At 40.5% G+C, this 21,823-nt stretch overlaps 1 protein-coding gene across 4 annotated transcripts; it reads left to right on the plus strand.

The window, feature by feature from the left end:
• The first annotated feature begins 488 nt into the window (after positions 1–488).
• Positions 489–19,419, plus strand: UNC93A (unc-93 homolog A (C. elegans)). Of its 4 annotated transcripts, none has more exons than XM_017813780.1 (8): positions 489–862; positions 3,587–3,768; positions 4,543–4,772; positions 7,792–7,917; positions 10,776–10,993; positions 12,130–12,265; positions 13,273–13,404; positions 18,891–19,419. In XM_017813780.1, the coding sequence occupies exons 1-8, from the start codon at positions 776–778 to the stop codon at positions 19,154–19,156; spliced, it is 1,377 nt and encodes a 458-aa protein (XP_017669269.1). In that variant the 5' UTR covers positions 489–775; the 3' UTR covers positions 19,157–19,419. The 4 variants fall into 4 exon arrangements, with proteins under 4 accessions (XP_017669269.1, XP_017669271.1, XP_017669272.1 ...); XM_017813783.1 differs by having other exon boundaries at positions 755–862; positions 3,678–3,768; XM_017813781.1 differs by lacking the exon at positions 489–862 and adding an exon at positions 924–1,015.
• Positions 19,420–21,823: the final 2,404 nt, after the last annotated feature.

The following is a 21,823-nucleotide window of genomic DNA, read 5'->3' on the forward strand; positions in this document are numbered from 1 at the left end:
CTTGTTCACCCTGCCAGGCTTAGGGCCAGAGAAGGGGAGGGGAAGTTGCTTTTTCATTTATCTGCTCAATCTGCTTTCTTCTTGGCTTTTGAGTTGATGAGACAGGTGGAGAAAAATTATTTTCATGACTATGACTTGGTAAATTTCAAAGACCAAAGCCATGGTGTTCCCCATGAATGAAGACCCTCTCACCTGCAAAGCAGCCAGCAGCCTTGGTTTTCTGTGCTGCACAGCTACAGAGCTGGTGTATGCAGACAGCACTGTAACACAATCTCATTTCCTAGTATGCTTTTGTAACCTTAGTTAAGCAATAGGCCTAATAGAGGTTTCAGTACAATGGTTTAATCTTTGCCCTTTATGGATTAGTATATCTTTCTGCCAGAAAGCAATTTCACTGCTTGCATTTTTTTTTTTCTATGCTGCTTGTAGTAGAGAGCCATATAATGTACAACTGCAATACTCACATTGGTCCAAGTGTTGCAAGTGACTTACATACCTATCTAATAAAACATATAGGTGTCCTTCAGGGGCAACTGCTATTGCTGGAGTCACAACACGTGAATGAGTAACAACTCCATAACACGTTTTCAGTACAAATAAAAGTAAAGTTCACTGGCCAGTCTTCAAATAATTAACAACTCTTTCCTTCACAAAGACAGAAAGAAGTGACCTTTTCCAGCAAGACACAAGCTGTTTTTCTCCAACTCGAATCATCCCCTGGAATAATTGGATCAGCTCTGCCCACCAGCAGACCTTTTGTCTTCTATGAAACAACATGGAAAGGAATCTTAAGAATGTTTTGGTCATTTCTTTCGGATTTTTATTCCTCTTTACTGCTTACGGAGGACTCCAAAGTCTACAGGTAAGTGGGAATCTGCCACTGGTTAGCAGGACAGTTGGCCTGGAAGGGCATCAGAACAGTTGACAGTAGGAAACATCCATCTTTCCATGTCTCTGTGAGCAAGATATGCACAAGATTTTCTATGAGGTGGGTTAGGACATTAACTTGCTGCAGGTTAGTATTCCTCACTCAGATTCATAGTATTTACTAAATATTTTATTCTAGTGTTTCTCAAATAGCTTGAATGCTTGTGGCATAATACTTCTTCAGATTCACAAAGTTGTTTGAATAAAAACAAATTTACCTGAGATTTTGCTCAAAAGAAGATATTGAAAAACGGAAAACAAATTCAGTTTCTGGAAAGGGGTTTTTTAATATTTCTAAATTGCTATGGGTTTATAATTATTATTATTATTGTACGTCATTATAAAATAATAATAATGTATGCCCAAACCATTAAATAATTTAAGTATAAAATAATATATTAATTACTGGGATCATAAAAGATATTATTTTAAATGAAAGGCAGTTGTGGTTTGTAGTGGCATTAACATCCTAAGACATAGTAGCAGAGATGACTTTCTAAAATGACTTGAACACTCAGGATACCATTATAGCACATTTGTTTAACCAAAATGAAAGACTGAGGGTTACTGTTGCTGCCTATGAATACTTCAGAGTAGATAAACACAAGGAGAAACTTCTCAGACTAGAAGACTCTGTCGGCCTCATTTCTAGTAAATGGATATAAACTACTCATAAGTAACTTTATGCAGGATATTAACATATGACCATGATCAATTGGATTGGATTTTCCCACTGGAGTGTTCCTCTTCTGGAACATCTTCTCATTGCTGACTTTGTCAAATTCTGAGTTCAAAGAAGTTATGCAAAAATATCCCCAAAACTGGATGGACATGTGAGCTGGGGAGACTAATGAGGCAGGGGAAGATAAACCCAAGAAGCTGCAAGTCAGTCCCACCATCTTAAATGATGCACACTCAGGTTAAGTGCTGGAATATTAAAAATTTTCATTATTCATTTCAATATTCCACTACCCAGACCCCTCAGAGAAACCCCGGACAATAACAATTAAGCTAATCATATGGTTTTGGAGGCCTGGCTTCTAATTTTTGGAAGCTATATCTGACAAAACCAGGCACGTGATATGTCAGAAATAAGACCTCTGAGATCAGGAAGCCTCTCTGACAGTTTACAAAACAACCGTTCCGATTCTCAAATACTTTGACACTGCTCAGCAGGGAAGCCCCTGACCTCATATCCCTGGTGCCTGTTTCTCACCAAGGTTGCTGCACGACTGTCACCATGGTCCTGCATGGCCAGACTGCACAGCCACTGCAGGACTTGAAAGTGTTCTGTCAAGTACCAACAGCCTCACTCTCCTCCAGCACTCTCCAGTGCCAGCCCTCAGCATCCAGTCCCTCTTCTGGTCACAGTTATTTTGATGCAGCCCAGGATGTGATTGGCCTTCTGGGTTGTGAGCATACGCTGTTGCTCATGTCCAGCTTTTCATCCTCAAGAATTCTCAAGTCCTTCCCTTACAGGGCTAGTCTTAATGAGTTCTTCTCCCAGTCTGTGCTTATGATTGGGATTGCCCCAACCCAGGTGCACCTTGCACTTGGACTAGTTGAACCTCATTAGATTCACACAGGCCCACTTTTCAAGCTTGTCCAGGTCTCCCAGCTTGATCTTCTCATTTCAACTTTAACAGTATCAAGACAAGAACTACTTTGAGCATAAAACTATAACGCCTGGTTAGATCAGTTATTGCTCCCTTGTCAAAATGTGGCTGAATCAATTACCTCCAACTACAAAGGGCTGCTGTGAGCATATTAGGATATCGAACCTTGATCTCTGAAGAATTTAGAAATTATCAGACCTGTACTTTAAAGCAAAGAATCTTCTACTGTTGCTAAGTCAGGCCTTACAATGCAGATCTGAGGATATTCCTGCCTGCCTGAGGACAACGAAGATGATGAAGGGCCTGGAGGGGAAGGAGGTCACTTGGTCACTCCACAGCCTGGAGAAGAGGAGACTGAGGGGAGACCTCATTGCAGTCACAACTTCCTTACGAGAGGAAGAGGAGGGGTAGGCACTGATCTCTTCTCTGTGGTGGTGATCAGTGACAGGACCTGAGGGAATGGCCTGAAGTTGTGCCAGAGGGTGTTTAGGTTGGATATTGGAAAAAGGTTCTTCATCCAAAGAGTGGTTGGGCACTGGAACAGGATCCCCAGCGAAGTGGTCACAGCACCAACCTGGTAGAGTTCAAGAAGCATTTGGATGATACTTTCAGGCACATGATATTACTCTCGGGGATAGTCCTGTGCAGGGCTAAGAGTTGGACTCAATGATCCTTGCGGGTCCCTTCCAACTCAGAATATTCTGTGATTCTGTGAACAAGTGAGGGCCAGGAAAAGAAACTATCCTTCGTTTAACTTGCTTTCAAAGAGAAATTCAAAAAAATTACATCAAATCTAAGGTCTGACTTACTGAAGCTTTGAATCTGAGCAATCCTCAACTGATTTTGTGTCGTATTTTAATAACTGTTCTATCATTGTGAGGAAAATCATAAATCCATAATCAGATTGCTATGGGGAAAGGAGACAGTAACACCCAGCCCCAGATGCTGCATCTCTCCATTTCTACCTGAAACCACTCTCTGTTCACCATAATGATATGTGCCTGTGATAAAATTTGTCTCAATCACTGTTTTTGTCCATGCAGAGCAGTCTCAACTCAGAAGAAGGCCTGGGTGTTGCTTCCCTAAGCATTCTCTATGCTGCGCTCATCTTATCATCTATGTTCCTCCCTCCAATCCTCATCAAGAAGCTGGGCTGCAAGTGGACCATTGCAATCTCTATGTGCTGCTACATTGCATTCTCCTTAGGGAACTTCTATGCTAGCTGGTACAATTTAAATACTTTAACTCTGCCTACTGTGTTTGAACAAAATAAGTAAGGGCAAAATTCTGGCTTCTTTTTCTTCTCAATTCCTGCTCTACCTCTGTGTTGCATATTAGAAAGTTGGATGCAAAAGTGCTACCTGCAAGAAATAGAGATAAATAAATCCAGTAGCAGGTGAAACAAGAGATGAAAATGTGCAAAAAATCAGAATGAATACATCGTTCACGCATCTAAGTTGCTTCTCTAACTCATGTTTGTAGCAGAGATTCCCCTTTGGGAAAAAAATTAGAAATTTCATTTAAAAGCCAAATTACTTTTAGGACTGTTTTTGAAAAGATTGAAAGGAAGGTTATCTTCCAGCCAGTAGTCCTGGGAGAAGAGAACCACAGGAAGAGGGTAGCTCTTGCCTTGCCTTTTCAGAGGTGGATGAACAACTTCCACTCTCCAGAGACAGGGATTGCAGCTCTTTGGAGGAAAGTTGTTGTGATCCATCTTCTGAAGTGCAGGTACAATTTAATTCTCAGTCAGAAGAAGATAAGGCACATGAGCAAAGACCTAGCCAGCCTAGCTTAGGCCTAGTCCCTGACAGAGCTGGGAGTGCTTGCACATCCCAAACTTCGTAAGACTGGCCTTTTCTGGATTCCATGTAACAGATTTATTGTGTCATACAAAGGATAAATCTATTTCTCTGATGTCTATTTTTGCCTCTGAATCTTAGGACAAATTATCATTATGCTAATGGACAACAGCTATGCTAAATAAAGTGTTCTTTGGCAGGTACACACTAATCCCTACATCTGTGATCCTGGGCTTAGGAGGAGCACCACTCTGGTCTGCCAAATGCACTTACCTCACCATTGCTGGCACTTCTTATGCCGAGAAAGCAGGAAAAAATGCAAAAGACATTATCAACCAATATTTTGGGGTCTTCTTTCTGGTATTTCAGTCCTCTGGCGTCTGGGGAAATCTTATCTCATCCTTGATATTTAGCCAATCTTCCACCAAAGGTAAAATATATTTTAAAATTTTGGCACTTCTTTCTATAAATTTCAGCTAGATAGATAAAAGGTAAATTTCTGCATCTGAGCTTCCATAGGCAGTGTAAATAGGCACTTCAGATGTGAGTTAGCTCATCTGAAGATAGATGTATGAAATAGATGGGCTGCTTTGCTCTCTGAAAGTGTCTATTTTCTATCAACTCTTCATCAGCCATAAAAAGAGTTCAGACAAATACCTCAAAAATAGATGTCTATTGAATTCTGATTTAATTCCACCCCTGTGTTGTAAAGCATGGATAGGCTCCTGGAAGTGACAGTTTTTCACATCTAACTTCTGTTTAAAGCGGATTAAAACAAAAGGCAAAACATGAAGCAACCTTTTCGCAAAGTTTGTAGTATTGAATTGCTTTTAAACATTCAAGAGTAGTCAAGCTGATGCTGGTGCTTGCTGAAAATGAGTGCTCTACAGAACTGTCAAGAAGAAATAGCAGTAGCTGTTGGCAGGAGTCTGTGTGCCCAGGCTCCTCTGCTGTACTTCAGGCTCAGACAGCAGATGCCGATGTAGCTTGAAGAAATCACTCAACAGCAGTGCCCTCATTTCCCATGCATGTAATTGGTGTCAGCTTTAAACGGGCAGTTGTGAAGATAAATTAATACTTGGATGCCACCTTAGAGATTCAAAATGCTACGATATATTATCATTGCAGTCTCCTGTGCATTCCTTATCCTGTCAAAGTCACAACAGGGACTTTCCATATACATTCTACTAGAAGTAGCAGGAAGTTACCTCTCTTCCCTGGCTCAGTTAAGCAGAGTATTCAAACAGGTACTAGTTTAAAACTAAATATCAGGGAGCTGGCATCGGGTTTTAATCTTTGAATCCTTGGCTTTATGGCAAAGTAGTTGTCACAAGGTGTGACACTTTTGGAGTATCACAGTAGGCTTCCTTTAAACCCAAATAACTACAGATGAAACACCATTAGAGCAGAATGCTAACGGACTGCTTTCAAAGTGCAGTGGAGCCCTGCTGACCTGATCACTGAGCCACATGATATCTCGGGAGGGACTGTCTGTTCTGATTTCGCTTGCAGGGCAGAGGCTGTGGTGCAGCTGTGGGGTCTGCACAGACTGCAACCATTTTACTCTCCTCTGCCTCACAGCACACATCATTTTAATAAGAGGACTAAACTTCTACTTTTTTTGTCTTGTAAATCCCTTCCTAGTTTTACATCTGAGGATATTCCTCCAAATTCTAAAGAATTTCTTTTACTTATTTTTTAATCAATTATATAGAATTTCAGAAAATGCAGTGTTCTTGGGAGATGTGCTGTGAACAACTCTCAAAGTCAAAGGCCTTGCATACCTTCACAACAGTGATGAGCAGTTATACCATAAGCTTCTCTGCTGTGCCTTCTCAGTGAGACTCAGCTTTAATCTAGAGGGAGCTTCTTTGCAGAGGTGAGAGAGTAAGCATCTCCAACCTCTCCCATATTTTTCTCTCCTCTGACATTGCAACAAAGGTATCCATCCATACTGTTCATATACTTAAAATGTACAGTTTCACTGAGCAGTCAGAAAGATATAGCATTTGTCTTCAAAATCAAAATGCATAGAATTCAGACATTTACCTACACTTGACAAATTGCCTGCATCACTGCATCCAGAGGAAGCATGGCAAAGTTACACCATGAAGTAATACTACAACAGAAGACAGTACTCAGGGTAAATTACAAGTCATGCTTTCTCACTCATCAATATTGCAGCCTTAATTCCAGAGGAACAGTGCAAACCCTGCCTTGCACCTTCCATATCACTAATTGCATGTGCATCTTCAGATGATTCATGAACAGATGAAAAACTTGTTTTACACATTTCCACACTTCACTTGTGTGACTCATCTTTTCCATATGTTAATTTTGGTGAGGGTCTGATTGTCCAATTTTTGCTGAAGGTCTATAGCACTAGCCAGTGGCTATAATAAGGTAATGATTTTCTTTACATTATTAAATTTTATCTGATGTTAAACCTAAAGTTGTTTATGAAGCTAGTTGAACAGCTGATTCACATTGCAGCAGCTTTGATTGCAAGCAATGAGGAAAACCACACTAAACAATTGAAAAATTAATTGAAAAATTACAGATCAACTCTTATTTAAGGACTCAGCCAAGGTACAAGTGTACTGCCCTTTATTGTGCTTGGACCAATGACAAATTCTGCAGTGAAAGCACTAAAATAATTGTATGGCTTTTTGATCATCCTTCTCCACTACACAGCTTATTCAGGCTTATACTTTGGATTAGTATTTATTCTTTATCAAGACGAAGTAGGCATGGTGTCATGGTGACACACAGTGTGTGTGAGCACATGTGTGTGGCTTTGATGTATGACCAGCACAACACTGGTAAGATTGAACAAAGCAAAGGTCTTACTCCAAACCCTGCTGAACTGATCTAGTTTAAGGTATGTTCTCAGAAACTTATAAAGCCAGTAATAAAATAATAAAACCAGGAAAAGCAGGCTTCTTGGAAGACTGCATTACTGGGTAGTCATAATTTGAATTTATAAAACAAAAAAATGTCTTGAAGTGGTTTCTGTTCCTATAACATATACAGACATTATCTGGAGAGGGATAATGTGCAATGGCTGTAAGAACTGTGGACCATCAGTTCAGTGGCAGTGTGAACTAAGGGACCTGTTTCATGGGGTGTTATGACTAAGATGTAGCGATATGCACTGGAACTTTGAATACTGCAAATTGAGCTTGCATTCAGATTTTAACCTTTAATTTTAGTCCTTATCTCCATGTAACCATCAGTTCAGTGTTAAGTCGGAAGCTACTGCTTCTGTTAAATCAAATATTTGTGTGTTAAACTGGGATTCTGAAGTTAATCATTTCTAATCAGGAAGGATTTGAAATGGGGACCAATCACTGAGCACTGGATTCCCATCTCTTTATATCCTTATGTATAGTGTGCAGTTATCTGATCTCTTCACTGACCTGCCTTTCTTTTGGTTCTTACTGAATTAGTGGAAATCTCAGAAGAAGACCTGGCATGCTGTGGAGCATACAACTGCCTGGCTGATACCACTAACACCACTGATTCAGCAAAACCCTCCCACTCCTTAATCTACACACTGCTAGGTGTTTACACTGGTAAGTAATAAACACAATCTATAAGCAATATCACTGGTGGGGAATCTAGTACTTCTGAAATCTATCATGACTTTGCAGATTAAGTTTCTGACTTTCTTCTTCAATCCAATTTGCTAAAAAGAAATAACATATGTGAGACCTGTAAACAACTCCTTTCTAGTGTCAAATGTTTTATGCCATAAAACATTTTTTATGTTTTATGTATAATTATGTATAATTTTTTATCTAAAGGAGCAAGACATTCTTTAAATTTTTTACCTGAAATAAAGTTGAAGCCCAGTGTGGTAACCCCATTGTTTCACCCAAAGTCAATGTTCCTCTACAGACTAGACTCAAAAGTGTGCCCTCATTGCAATTACAGGATTACAGCAGCTTATCCAGTTATGTGTGAGATGGTTTTAAATTCACTATTGTCAGGACCAGTAATAGTGATCTAGTTATTGATGGCATAGGGTAAATTTATATGCATGCAGAGGTCCAAGATGGTAAGAGCAGCCCAGATAGCAGTACTTGAACTCACCAACTTCTAGTCAAGTGGGGATGCCTATCAGAACTGACTGGTGTCCTACCATATATAAAGAAGTTTTAGCACAAGAACTACATTGTATTTAGAGGTGGACCTGAACCACAGCTCCCAGAACAAGCCGTCATTTGAGGGAAGGTTTTTGGATCCCTGCTGACACTTCACAACTGCAGTCAACTCTTAGTTGCACTGCTTGAATACCTTGGTGTGAAAGGTAAAGTTGAAGAGAAGCAGTAGACAAATTGGCATTTGCTAATTTGCTCCCATTTACTAACTACGGCTGCTAGAGACCTCCCTTGCATAAGGCTAGAAAAGAATCAAAGACAGGAAAGGCTGATGCCATCAAAAATTGGAAAGACAAATAGATGTGCCAAGATTCATTGAGTGAGGAAATTTCAAAAAGTATCCAGCTCAAAACAAGTTATCCTCTGGATAAAAGAAAGTATTTGGCAAGGCAATATGCCACCTTGACTCCATTAAAATATCTTCACAGTCTCTGAACATAGATGTATTCTCTGTGCTGAGACAGATGCATGGAATTTATTATATGCTCCAACAGAGTGCATGTGATCTACACAGAGCCAGCTCTCACTGGACAAGGGCACTGCAGCAAACCCTTCCTCTTTCCCCAGCCTCCATTCCTAATTGGTGAGAAAATGTAAAGAATATCCCCCCATTTCCCTTCCAGAGTGTACTGGAGCTGATGACTTTCTGCTAAAGGCAAGTTTGTCTCACAAGTTTAAATCTAAATTTGATGACTAACATATACAGCGCTCCCTTAGGCTTTGCTCATGTAAAATGAATGCAACCCTGCTGTCTACTGACCCCACATCAGTAGGGTTTCATTTTTCTTTTAAGCTTTTAATAAAAGATATGTCTTTTCCCACCTCAAGGGAAAGCAAATAGCTAAATATTTCATCCACAGACATTTTTAAATGTGTCCTCTATTTGGTGGCTGAATACATATTTTGCCCAGCTTGGGTGGAGACAATACTGGCGTAGTCTTTGTTGTTGAGTTTTCTCAAGGACTGTGGATGTTTTTACTTACATTCATACCAACCACTCTTAAACCATGTCATTATCTCCTCTAATTGCTCTTGATTCATTTGACATATTTGTTAGAATATTTTTCCTGAAAGTGTGGATTCCCTGCTCTCGCTCATATAAGTCCTGCAATTAGCCCATATGTACTAGTAAACACCCTGGCAGAACAAGCAATTACTTACATTATGAAGAGTTTACAGCTCAGCCTCTGTAGGGAACCAGGACACTGGAGAATACAATTTCATTCTAGGAGACATGGAAGAAAAATAATGAACAACAAAAAATTGAGGCAGTTTATTGTAAATCTGCTGATGCATTTGGACATTAAAAGTTCACAGAAGAGACAGTAGCCATGCACATAACATAGGAGCACATTAAACAGACAGTGTGAATGGGAAGAGGTGCCTGGTTCTCCTCTTACTCTGAACTCTACTTGTTTCCATGGATGGAATTCTAGTCAGCATAAGTAAGAGAGGAAACATAATCATGCCCTGCACTCATAATGAAGCAATCAATTGTGAATCTATGGCTGTTTCATGTATAATATGAGACAAGTTTATCTTCTCGGTAACATGAAAAAATTGTATTGATTCACTACACAAGCAACAAATCATTTTCTGATTAACTACCTTATTTATTCTTTCATATGGTGCTTCTGCTAGGAAGTAACTTCAATCTTTTTCAAGTTAGCTAAAATTGCTCACCATCGTCATCAAAACAGCACATATTCCATACTCGAAGCATTGTTCTGAGCTGAAACGAAAAAAAAAAAGGAAAAGAAAAAGCACAACATATACTGAGATCCAAGACAGCATTTATTTTTCTTTCCATGTATTCGAAAGAAGATCCCCCCTAGCCAGGAAAAACTTGGCACTAGAAGTGAATATTCCTCTCTCATGTTGATTTAAAGGCTTTTGATAGCTCCCGAGGGAGCTGTTCCCGGCCAGCTCCCCATCCCCGTGCCCCTGGATTGCCCTGGAAGGGTGAGCCATCACCCTCTGCGGCTGTGCAGCTGGCCCGGCGGCTGTCACAACAGGACAGTCACAGTTAAGCTGAGGGGATTTGTGAGGTGTGCAGCTGTATGCAGAAGATGTGAATGTAGATCAGGCCTTCTTGTTTATACAGAAATGGCCTTTACACTGAAACGGAATCAGAGGCATCTGCCAAAGTATCCCACAGGGGGCTAAGCATTAAGTCAGAACAATAACAGCAGCAAGCAACTTCCCATCATTCTTCCAGCATTCCTCAGTTTTTCATGAACTTTTTGTTTTGTTTTGTTTTTTTTTTGCAGCTAGTGGTGTGCTAGCTGTGTTGCTGATTATTATATTTCTGGACCAGATCAAATCTGATCAAGCAGAGACTGAGAAAGAAAAACTAGAGATACCATCTTTTTGGTCTACATTCCTAGCAACTTTCCAGCATCTTAAAGATAAAAGGCAGTGTCTTCTAATCCCTCTGACAATGTACAGTGGGTTTGAACAGGGATTTCTTTCTGGTGACTATACAAAGGTGTGGATGAGAACGGAAATCTATTTCTGTCTGACTTTTTTTTGTGTCTTTGTGTCTTACTATTGCATCTGAATCTATATTTACGTGTTAAATTAAGATGTTTTCAGTTGTGATTTGTGGATTGCTAAATTACTGCTTACTTCTGCTTGAATGAACTCTGAGTGGCATCTTCAAAGAGTAGAGGCCAGCAGTAAATATGTCCCTTGGAACAGCCTCAAAAAGAGTGCAGTAGAGAGCTTAACTCACCAGTGGAGGCCACAGCAGAGAGCTACAGGTTCAAACTCTTCAGCTTGTTGTAAATAACAAACTGGGAGAAAAGCCAGAAGCCAGCAAAGCTTTTATATCTTCCTTCCTTCTGGTTTCCCTAGAGTTTGTATAAGTGCAAGTCAGCACACATATCATGTATTTTATTTTGACAACCTTTACGGTAAGAGAGCAAGTCCTCAACATGGCTGGCTGAAAGCCCTCACCAGTCACTAGTGCAATAGGTCCAAACCCTGATGGATTGAAATGATTAAAACCACCTCTGCTCCTCCAGTTTCTCTACAAATCAAGACACACAGCAGGTGTGTTCTCCATGCATTTGTTGAAAAAAAACCTGAAGAAAGAGAGAAATCTTCCTGAGCTGCTTCTTTGATGCTTAAGGTTTCAAACCTTGCATCAAAGAAGATGGAAGAGCACACTTGCTGCTATGTTGTAACAGATTGAAAGAGGCACTCCATGATCACCTCCACTGGTCATATGCTCTTATAGATGAGGTCCTCTTCGTTTCTTGGGAGCTGCTCTGTAATGACCATAGTTTCAACTGTCAATTTTCACCTCTTGGGCTATGAAGGGAATGGCAAAAAATTTCTAATGCTATTTCCAGAAGTTTTATTTATAGCATGCAGTGCTCTGATTTGTTCTGCTTGTTGTTGCTCTGTTTGCATGGCATCAGTCTGACTGGGACCTGGGTTAGGAGTATTGCTGCTGAAGACCAACTATATCAATACACCAGGGACTTGTCAGCAAACTCTCCAGCTCTGCTCCTTTGATCTTGTCCATGCTATTTACCAAATACTCAGGCTAAGACCTTTGAACTTTAGGTGTGTATTTTCATGGAAGATAATGTAGCACCACTGTCCCTTCTCTTCCAGGCATACGTGACCTGTGCGCTAGGGATACAGTACGTTGGCTATGTGATGATCTGCTTTGCAGCTGTAAATTCCCTCTGCTCTCTGCTCTTCGGAAAGATCTCTCAGTTCACGGGTAGAAAACTTCTATTTGCATTAGGTATGTGAATGTTTCTTGAATGACTGATCACCTCATGTAATAGATCGAAACCAGTGCTCCACCCCTTGCACCCCATGCACAGGGGGGTAACTTGCTGTCAGCTATCAATTAATACCAAAGCCAGTCTGGAGGCAAACTTCAAAACTTCATTCATGAGAAGAGAGGGAGCACAGTTCACAATTAAGCACTGAATTGAAGTCTTTGCGTTACATCACTTTGCCGGTGATGTAAGTTCACCATGCTTTTGAGGGTATTATCTATGCAGAAAGTGCCCAATAGTCTCGATGCTTTATAGCTCTAATGCAGCCAGTGATAAATGATCTTAATGCAGAATTTGAGACTTGCACTATAACAGTGAAGGATTTCTCCAATGGGCTGAAAAATCCTCACCTTTATGGAGTGAAAGAAAATCACTGTTGATCTGAGTCTTGGGGAATGGTAAATTTGAAAATTTCAGCAGAATTTCAGGAAAATTTTTAAAGGTTGGCCTGGTGCCATTTCTACTGCTTGTTCTAGTAGGGAGAAAAATAACATGCCAGAGAGAAATTTGCATATTTAAGAAAGACCAAAAACCACCAAACCCTCTAGATATCCTTAATTGTTTCCTCTGGCCCTGAATGGAAATCTCATTTAAGGACTAGGCAAGGAGAGCAGAAGGGTTTTTGCACTCCCTTCCCACATGCCTCACATGGTGAGTGCAAGTGTTTCAGCAGCCCCTTCTCCTACTCAATGGCAGTTTGTGTCCTTTGGTCTAACAGCCATGCCAGTGCTGAGGATCTCTCAGCTCAGGACACTGCTCAGAACTATGAACTGAAGACTCTCGAAGGCCTGCATTGTCTTGTATTTCATATGATATCAACTCAGTCAGCACAAATCTCAAAGAACCAGAAAGATTTTAAGACTGCCTTGTGCTCTAGTTGTGAGAAGAATAAAAAAGTATTATCTATCACTATCTGTCCTGTATATAATTGCATCTATATTTCTCTTCTTTCTTTCTAAATCAACAGCCACAGTTACAAACACCGCCTGTATAATAGCACTACTGCTGTGGAAACCTCATCCTAAGCAGCTCGCTGTGTTTTTTGTATTCCCTGCTCTTTGGGGCCTATCTGATGCTGTTTGGCAAACACAAACTAATGGTAAGTCCTGTTGGCAATGAAATGTATTCTCTTGAGATATAAGAATCTGCATGTTTGCATCTGTAAAGCAATGCATGCATAAAAATGATAATGGCATTAAGACGGCATCTAAAAGAAATATGTTGAATCATGGGAAAATAGAAGAAATAAGAGCACATTGGGAATAAGTAAGAAAAATACTCATAAAACCAATTTTTCCAAGATGAAGAGAGAAGAATACTGCAGCAGATGATAATGAGTATTCAAAATAAATATTCTGGAGGAGTATTTCAAAGAAAATTAGAAACTTAGAAGAATTATACATTTAGTCTGTCTTTTACAATAAAGGAGAGCGCTCTGAATAAAAAATCAGCTCAAAGCTCAACAAAAGAAGAAGGAAATTAGCTATTAGGAGTTACTAGAAAAAAAAATTGAAGGAGAAAACTACAGAAAGAAACATTATACGAGCAAGTAAATCCATACAGTTCTGATTCACTCCATTTCAAAAATCATAATCCAATGTGATAAGGCATAAGAAGGCAATAAAACGGAGCTGAATCATGGGAGACTTCCACTTGAAGGAAGCCTAACAAGCTAGAGGTCTTTAACCTGGACAAGTGATAAGTACAGAAACCAGTTGGTAAAGTCATTAAGAATATGGAGAAGGTGATTAGAAATTCACTGTTTCTCTTAAAAACAGAATTAGTGGCACCAGGTGAAGTTATCAGACAGAAGCCTTTGTAGAAATCAAACCATTTTTCACCCAATGCATAATCAAAGTATAGAATTCATTGCCAAAAATATTTTTCAGTTGGAATTACATCACTTCAGGGGAAAATGTTCTTTGGGGCTATTAAAGGCTGGTGGTCCAGAAGAAATCCCCAATTCAGAGTGTCCCTACGTCTTTGATTGCCAGAGTCGGAAAGACTTTTGGGGGGAAATATCACTGTATTCTTGCCTCATTTCTTACACTCTTAACCCAGAAGCCTGTTCCTGAAAGTATGCCATTGGACTTCTAATCTCATGCATTAGGTTTATTCTTACAGTCTTTTATATTCTGCTTTGTGACACAGTGCAATTAATTATTATGTACTGACAGTTCATATAATGAGCTGATACAAACTGACTTCTGTAAGGGATTGTTTAAACTTATCCCTTAATGAAAACTAAAGGAAGTTCTCTTACAGACCCTAAAGCCAGACTCTCAAGTGCTGGAGAGGGCAAGAAAGAGTTATAGTCTGTGATGACTTGAAGTAAAGTCTGCTCATGACTGTCAGTTACAGTCTTTTTAAATCAATGACATAGCCTGGGTCAGTAAGATAGTTAAATGATCTCCCTTCTGCTCCCGTATTTTGCCTCTTATTTCATCAATATTGTTTTCCTCTATCTCAAATTCATATTTAGCAGATGCCATAGGAATATATATGTAGCAGAACTAGCTCTTCCGGGCACACATCAGGTTATGTGTCTCGGCCTCCCTCCCTTTGGTGCCTTTGCTTGTTTCAGGAGTTTAGATGATTTCACCCACTAGATAAACTGTCATGAGATAGCCAAAGGGAAAACACCGCAGTCCATTGCCCGGCACTGATAGTACTCTCTTTTCAAGCATGTGTAGAGTCCCTGCCTCTACACACAAGGAAGCAAGCAGCCAGCAGCTCCAGCTCCAGCTCACATCCCCTAGAGGAGAGCTTGCACTTACATCAAGGGACACCCTCTCATCATCTCACATTGTAACCCAGAGCCTTGTGCCTTAGGGAAAAATTTTAAATCAGTGCATTCATTACTCAGGTTCATGAAAGGACAACATCAGTGAGGATTTGCTCTCTCTGAAGTAAAACTGTTCATTCATTTCCTGCTTCTTCAGCCACAATCTTTCTTACTGCTCACTAAGCTTCTTCTCAACACTCTTGAGAGCCATATCTTAGTCTTCCACTGGGCTAAAGGAACTGCCCTTTGTTCTACTTCTGTCTTTTCCAGAAAGTCTTGCTTCAGACAATGGGCTTCTTTCAGAATCACAGAAGAGTTAGGGTTGGAAGGGACCCCTGGACATCAGCTGGTCCAAACCCATTGCTCATGCAGGGCCACCCAGGCACAGCCACTTACTTAGGATCATGTCCAGACAGCTTTTGGTTGTTTCCAGGGAGAAAGACTCCACACTCTCTCTGGACAGTCTGTGCCAGTGCTCACCATCAAAGTAAAATATCTTTCCTGACGTTCAGAGGAAACCTCTGGTATTTCAGTTTGTGCCCATCGCCTCTTGTCCATTTTTCTTGGACATCAGTGAAAAGAGTTGGACTCCATCATCTTTGTACCCTCTCTTCAAGGATTTACATACATTTGAGATGTCCTCAGTAAGGACATTTCCTCAGTAAGGTCCCTGCATACCTGATAAAGGTGTACCTGAATCCCTCATTAGGAAAAAAAGGGGTAGATACAGAGGCCCTAAGTATTAGAGAAGATGTCTGGGAAGTGGCTGTAGTTCCCAAGCCCCCAGATGAGACATAGGCAGTTTCATGCTTATTTAATGGTGAGTGAGCTCTGGAGCTATGTGACAAGACATACGCTCTATTACTGCACTGTAACAGGTCATGTCCATTCCTAGATTCCTACAGGATACTAGTAAAAATTTCACCTGTGTTTTAGCTTGGAAAAAAACCCATATGTTCCTTTTCCTTGCATAATGTCTTTTTTTTTTTGTCAGTACCTTATTCAGCTGTTTCACAGCTCCCAGTTATAAAATTATACAAAGTTTTCTTTGTCACGTTGTCACAGTGAAATGCTGAGTGATAACATGAAACCTTAACAGAGAGGTGCAGTGACATTAACTCACAATGCTGCATCCCAGAACAGGATCTTTTGTTTGACATATCCACTTGGGGCTAAATGTCTTCTCCCCTTCATCAGTTTTATACAGATATACATCACATGAGAAATTCTCAGCATCAAAGAATATAAGACCTCCAAAACAGCATTGGTGACTAGGGTCTATGGTATTTCCCTTGGTAAGCTCCCATGACTGCTGATAGGGCTTCAATAGATTAACCAGTGAATACATGCAATGGCATTGTGCCACATTCTTAAGGCATTCTGTGGTAATCAAAGATGGCTCACTTTGTGCTGCTGTGAATAGTTAATACTCGAGTACCCCCTAGAGGATATATAGGCTTATGGTGGATAAATCACCTTATAAAGGCTTCCTAACATGTTTTCATTCATGTATGGACACTCTAATTTATTTCCAATAAAAGCTGCTTCATTTCAGAGCATGTAGTGCCCTTTCTTGTTTAACTTGAGCATAGATGCTGTTATTACCCAGTGACAATTTCACTTCTGGTATAACAATTGTGTAGCACAGAGCTGTCAGGTAGATTACAGTAAAATCAAGTTCTTTACAGGCTGATGTGCATCTTCAGAAAGGATATGAATGACTCTAAAGAGTTTATAAACCTGGGCTCAAATAATTTTCAGCAGTCCTGTCATATACACATGCCTACTACAACTGGGGGAAGGAGTAGGAAAATGAGCAGTGGTAAACAAGCAGGATAATTGCCATGGAAGTGAACTGTAAAAATGCAGACCTAGCAGCCTCTCTACTCAGCCAGCCCAGCAGGTCCTGGTGAAGTTTCAGCCAGGCAATTTGCACCACACTGCACTTGACAGTGTTTGTGATGAGGACAAATATTTAGGTTTGGGGCAAAACCAACATTGTGCTCCTATGTAACTGCTAGCTAATAGCACGTGTATCCTGAAAATGAGGACTTCCCAGCCAGATCAGCCCTTCCTATAGCTGAACTTTGGACTAGATCCTCACTCAATTCTCCCATTGTTTTGGTTGAAAAAGAAGGCTTCAAAATAGCAAGGGAAAACATGTACCAGCTGAAAGCTAGAATCTTAACATATAGAACTGTCATGGCATCAGAAACCTTCCTATGTTAAACTCTCCTCACTAATCACTTTCCAGAAGATAATGCTGGGCATATCAGGAAAGTTTTATGAACAACTTGCACTTTTTCGTTTATTAGGCAAAACTATGAAGGATTATCGTATAATTCATGCTACGCTCCACTCAGCCAGTTTAATGAACTAAGTACATCTTGTGATGGACTTATCCAGATTTTCCATCATGTGTAAATTGAAAGAGTTCAGTAAATGTCCTCTTGAAGTCATCAGGATTCAGTAGGTTTTTACATACAGATGAAGTCTCCCCCTATCTAACAAAACTGAAGGGATAGTTGAGTCTACCCAGACTTTAAGAGAACTTTGTACTCCTCTGTCCCTTTTGGCTAAATGTACATATTTCAAACAGATATGATGTTAGAGAAGTGGATGAGAAGAGTCAAGGTTCATGATATTCCTCTCTTCCCTCCCTGCACACCATAGTTGAGTCAGAGGAAATGCCCCCTTCTTTATCACAACTGATGCTAGCTCAGCACCCAGAGGAAAGCAAGGTCTCCCCCCTTTCCTGTCTGCTCCACTAGTCAGACCTGGAGACTGGGAATCCTACCCTGACTCCCACTTGTGGGTGTGCAACTGACCAAAGTCAGTGGGATCTTCCCAGTGAACACAACTGCATTAGAATGATCTGTTTAACTAAGTCTCTATGTCAAGCAAGTTTTCCAGCTGCTGCCCAGGGGTTCTGTGTGCATCAAGGATATTCTATTTGCCAAACCATCCAGGAGCTGAAAACCTGGTTATCTCAGAGGTGCAAATCTTCCCTGCATACTAAATTCGAGCCCAATTGTAGCAGTTTTCTCAGCTTTCTGATTTAAGTGTTTTAGGTCAGTTTATTTCTCTCAACTTGGCACATATGAATAGCAGACATTACCACCACTGGCAACACTGCGTGAGCCTCACCTTGGGGCTCCCTGAGGCTGAGTTCTGGCGAAAACAAGGGCCATGCATTTTACACGAACAGTCTCTGCATGTTCTCAGGCAGGTGAAAGAAATAGTTTGAAGAAAAGTCAACAGTGCATGCAGGGTACAATCAAGTTCTTCCCAAAACTGGTGACGTATGGGAGCATCTTAGTCCCTGAGGACCATGTTGTCCCTGGTCAAAACTGCCTGTTCTGTGAAAGCCTGCAAGGACTTGGTATGACCTTCTCAATGGTCATACATGGAGACCCTACTATGTCAAAAGCCAGTTCTGGACATCTCCTCTTCCTCCTTACTTACTTGTTCATCAGTGCAAGAACCTTCATTTTTGTGGCTTATATTTTGAAAAATAAACTTCCTGGCATCTCACTTCAATAGAGCCCATCCTTCCTTCCTCATGTTTTCATTCCCTTTTATCTGATATTCTCTATTTTGTCTGGTTGGCCCTATTATTTCACTTATAATAATTCACAGAGGCACAAAAATTTTTTAAGACAAAGTTTGTATTTTCCTTTCTCTGACATGTATGAGGGAGGGTCTGTCTTCCCCATTGCAATCTATTTATTCCCTTTGCAGAAAATACATGGTAGCAGGCTTAATCTTCACAAGCCATGTCCTTCCTTCCTTCCTTCCAGGACTCTATGGCATTTTATTTGAGAAACACAAGGAGGCTGCCTTTGCAAATTGCCGTCTCTGGGAATCACTTGGATTTGTCATCGCCTTTGGTTATAGCACCAAATTGCAAGTTTACATCAAACTGTACATTTTATTGTCTGTGCTTGTGTTGTCTATGGTTACATATGGAGCAGTTGAATGCCTTGAGGCTAAGAGCTCCCCTGGGACACCTACTGCTACGAAGAAGGAAAATGGAGGACCCCTGACCCAAGAAACACACATGTAATCCAACAGGGTCAGAGTGATAGAGGCAAAGCAAACAAACTGGCCAGTTCCTATGTCTCCAAGGGCATTCCAAAATGTATTGCCTCCAGAAAGATGGTAATGGAACAGATTTCAAGGCCAATATAATACAAATGTCGTAAAAGTAAAAATCTCTTTTGACGTCTCAGCTTTATAAGGGAAGACTATCTGACTTCGCCCTTTCATGCAGATGACTAACTAAATGTTGTGTATTTTTTTAATTAATAAAGTCTTAATAAATGTAAACCAAACTCTTAAAGTCCTCATATTTTTATTTCTGTGGATAAGACCTAGTACCATAGCTTTACAATGAAACCTAAAATACTCACATATGGAATGAGAAGAGCAACCAGTGTTGCTCAGCTGATTGCAGACAACACACATCTTTTCTTATAAAGATTTATGCTATTCTTATGCTGCATTCTTTAACATCAGCTGTAAATAACATCAACTTATGAACTGGCTATATCTACACATCGTATTTTCACACCTCATAATCCACTGACCGCTGAATCAACCAGCTTGTCTCAGGTCAGCAGACAGCTGTGTTTCTGTCCATGTCATCTCTCTATCCCAGATCTCTTTCTCCTTTGGTTTTCCTGTCTCCAATTTTTCTGTCACCAGTTGCAGCAACTTCATCCTAAAAGAGGTGCCTTCCACATAACCAAATACTTCAGTTATTATGACCTTCCCCACTTTCTAATCCATCTTTCCCAGACAGAGCTGTCTTCGAGATGAGCAGCCAGGGCATGTTACTTAGAGAACCTAGCCATGACGAGGGTGCAGGTAACAGTGCAAGTCACAGAGTGGTAAAAGAAAAGGAGGATGGGCCTACACTGTAATAACTTCTTGATACCTGTATGTATCCAGCAGTGGCTCAGATGAGGATTTCCCTCATGTCATTTCAACTTCTCTTAATTTTATCCATATTGTTTCCAGATTTGGATTTGGGGAGGTTATTCTTCAAAGAGAAGAGTGCTACAGTGCAATTACTGGGCAGTGTTCCTGTATCTTAATCAGAGAGAACTGTACAGACATGATGATCATTACTGGTAATGACACCATGATCAGATTCTCTGTGTGAGGCAGACAGCAAAAAAGGAATTGGAGACAAATGCTGTTCATCTCCAAGATTAGTGCTGTCTCTGGAAATAAACTACAAGGCTAGTTAAGTTGCTGCCTGCCATGGAACTAACACTTGAAACTACTTCCTCTCAGTTATTACCATAACAGGAGGATAAGGCACCATACGGTGTGACAACAATGATACAATTTATGTGGAAAAAAATCCCTGAATTGTTATGTCTTTTAAATAGCAGTAAACTTCATGCTACTTTACTATCTCTCTTATATTTCTTATACTCAAGCATCTGGCTTCTCCTCCACACTTCACATTGATTCATGGATTTCCAAATGATGAGCTTCTTTTCCAGGTCTCATACAGTAAAATTCATTATGTCCTGCAGAAAAGGAGATGAGACGTGGGTTGCCTCACAGATCCACCTTTCTCTTGCACATTTGTCCTGTCAGGTCAAAGGCATGCTATTAATCTCTCTGTTGGAAATACAACAGCAAAATTCCGGTGGCTGTAGAATCCTGACAGCCTCCCAGCTGCCCAGCACTTACAGATGGATTTTCTAGGCTGCTGCTGATTCTCACCCTGCACTACTTCCATCTCATACAGAAACACAGCATCATGTTTCAACTCATCTCTGAATTCTCCTCTGATTTTTTCTTTTACAACGCAATGTTCAAAGGCTAGTGAAGCAAAAAGGATTTTTGACATCAGTGAAAATCTCATCTGTGTGAATGTAATCATTTTCTATTTGTAATAACCCAACACAGAAGTCGGGATCCTGCTACATGAGATGCTCTACAACCTCAGAACAAAAAGACAATCCCTCCCTCAGAAAGACTATACAGCTTGATAAGTTTCTCTCTTTACTCCTGCACTAGATCTATCTGGGATGGAGTTAATTTTCTTCACAGCAGTCCATATGGTGCTGTGATTGGGATTTTTGTAACTAAAACAGTGTTGATAACACAGTTGTGTTTTGGCTGTTGCTGAGTGGTGTTTGCAGAGCATCCAGGTCTTCTCTTTTTCCCCACTCTGCCCCCTCAGTGAGTAGCTTGCAGGTGCCCGAGAAATTAGGAGGTGGCACAACCAGGACAGATGAGACAGACGGACCAAAGGGATATCCCATGCCACAAGACACCATGATCAGCAATAAAAGCTCAGGGCAAAGGAGGAGGAAGTGAGGACATTCTTGTTTATGGCATTTGACTTCCCAAGCAATTGCTATGCCCACTGAGGTCCTGCTTTCCAGGAAGTGGCTGGACACCTGTCTGCCAAAGGGAAGTAGTACACGAATTCCTGTTTTGTTCTGATTGCACACACGGTTTTGCTTCTCCTATTAAACTGCCCATATCTCAAAGCAGAAGTTCTATCACTTTTGCTCTTCTGATTCTCTCCTCCATCCCGTTGCTGGAGGAAGTGAGTGAGCAACTTGGAGGATGCTTCATTGGTGGTCAGGGTCAACACAGCACACCTCCATAATTGTTTGGTTCTCTCTGTGCCCAGGATTTGTCTGTAAAATTCAGCAATGCCATATGAACAAACAGCTCCTTACACCACATATTCCAACTGAAA

This window comes from Lepidothrix coronata, unplaced genomic scaffold (assembly GCF_001604755.1).
Source record: "Lepidothrix coronata isolate B3197 unplaced genomic scaffold, Lepidothrix_coronata-1.0 Scaffold42, whole genome shotgun sequence".
NCBI classification, from domain to species: domain Eukaryota; kingdom Metazoa; phylum Chordata; class Aves; order Passeriformes; family Pipridae; genus Lepidothrix; species Lepidothrix coronata.

Coding starts and splice junctions, on each gene's coding strand:
- UNC93A (XM_017813780.1), top strand. CDS start 776: ATGGAAAGGAATCTTAAGAATGTTTTGGTCATTTCTTTCGGATTTTTA. Junction 3,769..4,542: donor GGGAACTTCTATGCTAGCTG/GTACAATTTAAA, acceptor GTTCTTTGGCAG/GTACACACTAATCCCTACAT. Junction 12,266..13,272: donor AAAACTTCTATTTGCATTAG/GTATGTGAATGT, acceptor CTAAATCAACAG/CCACAGTTACAAACACCGCC.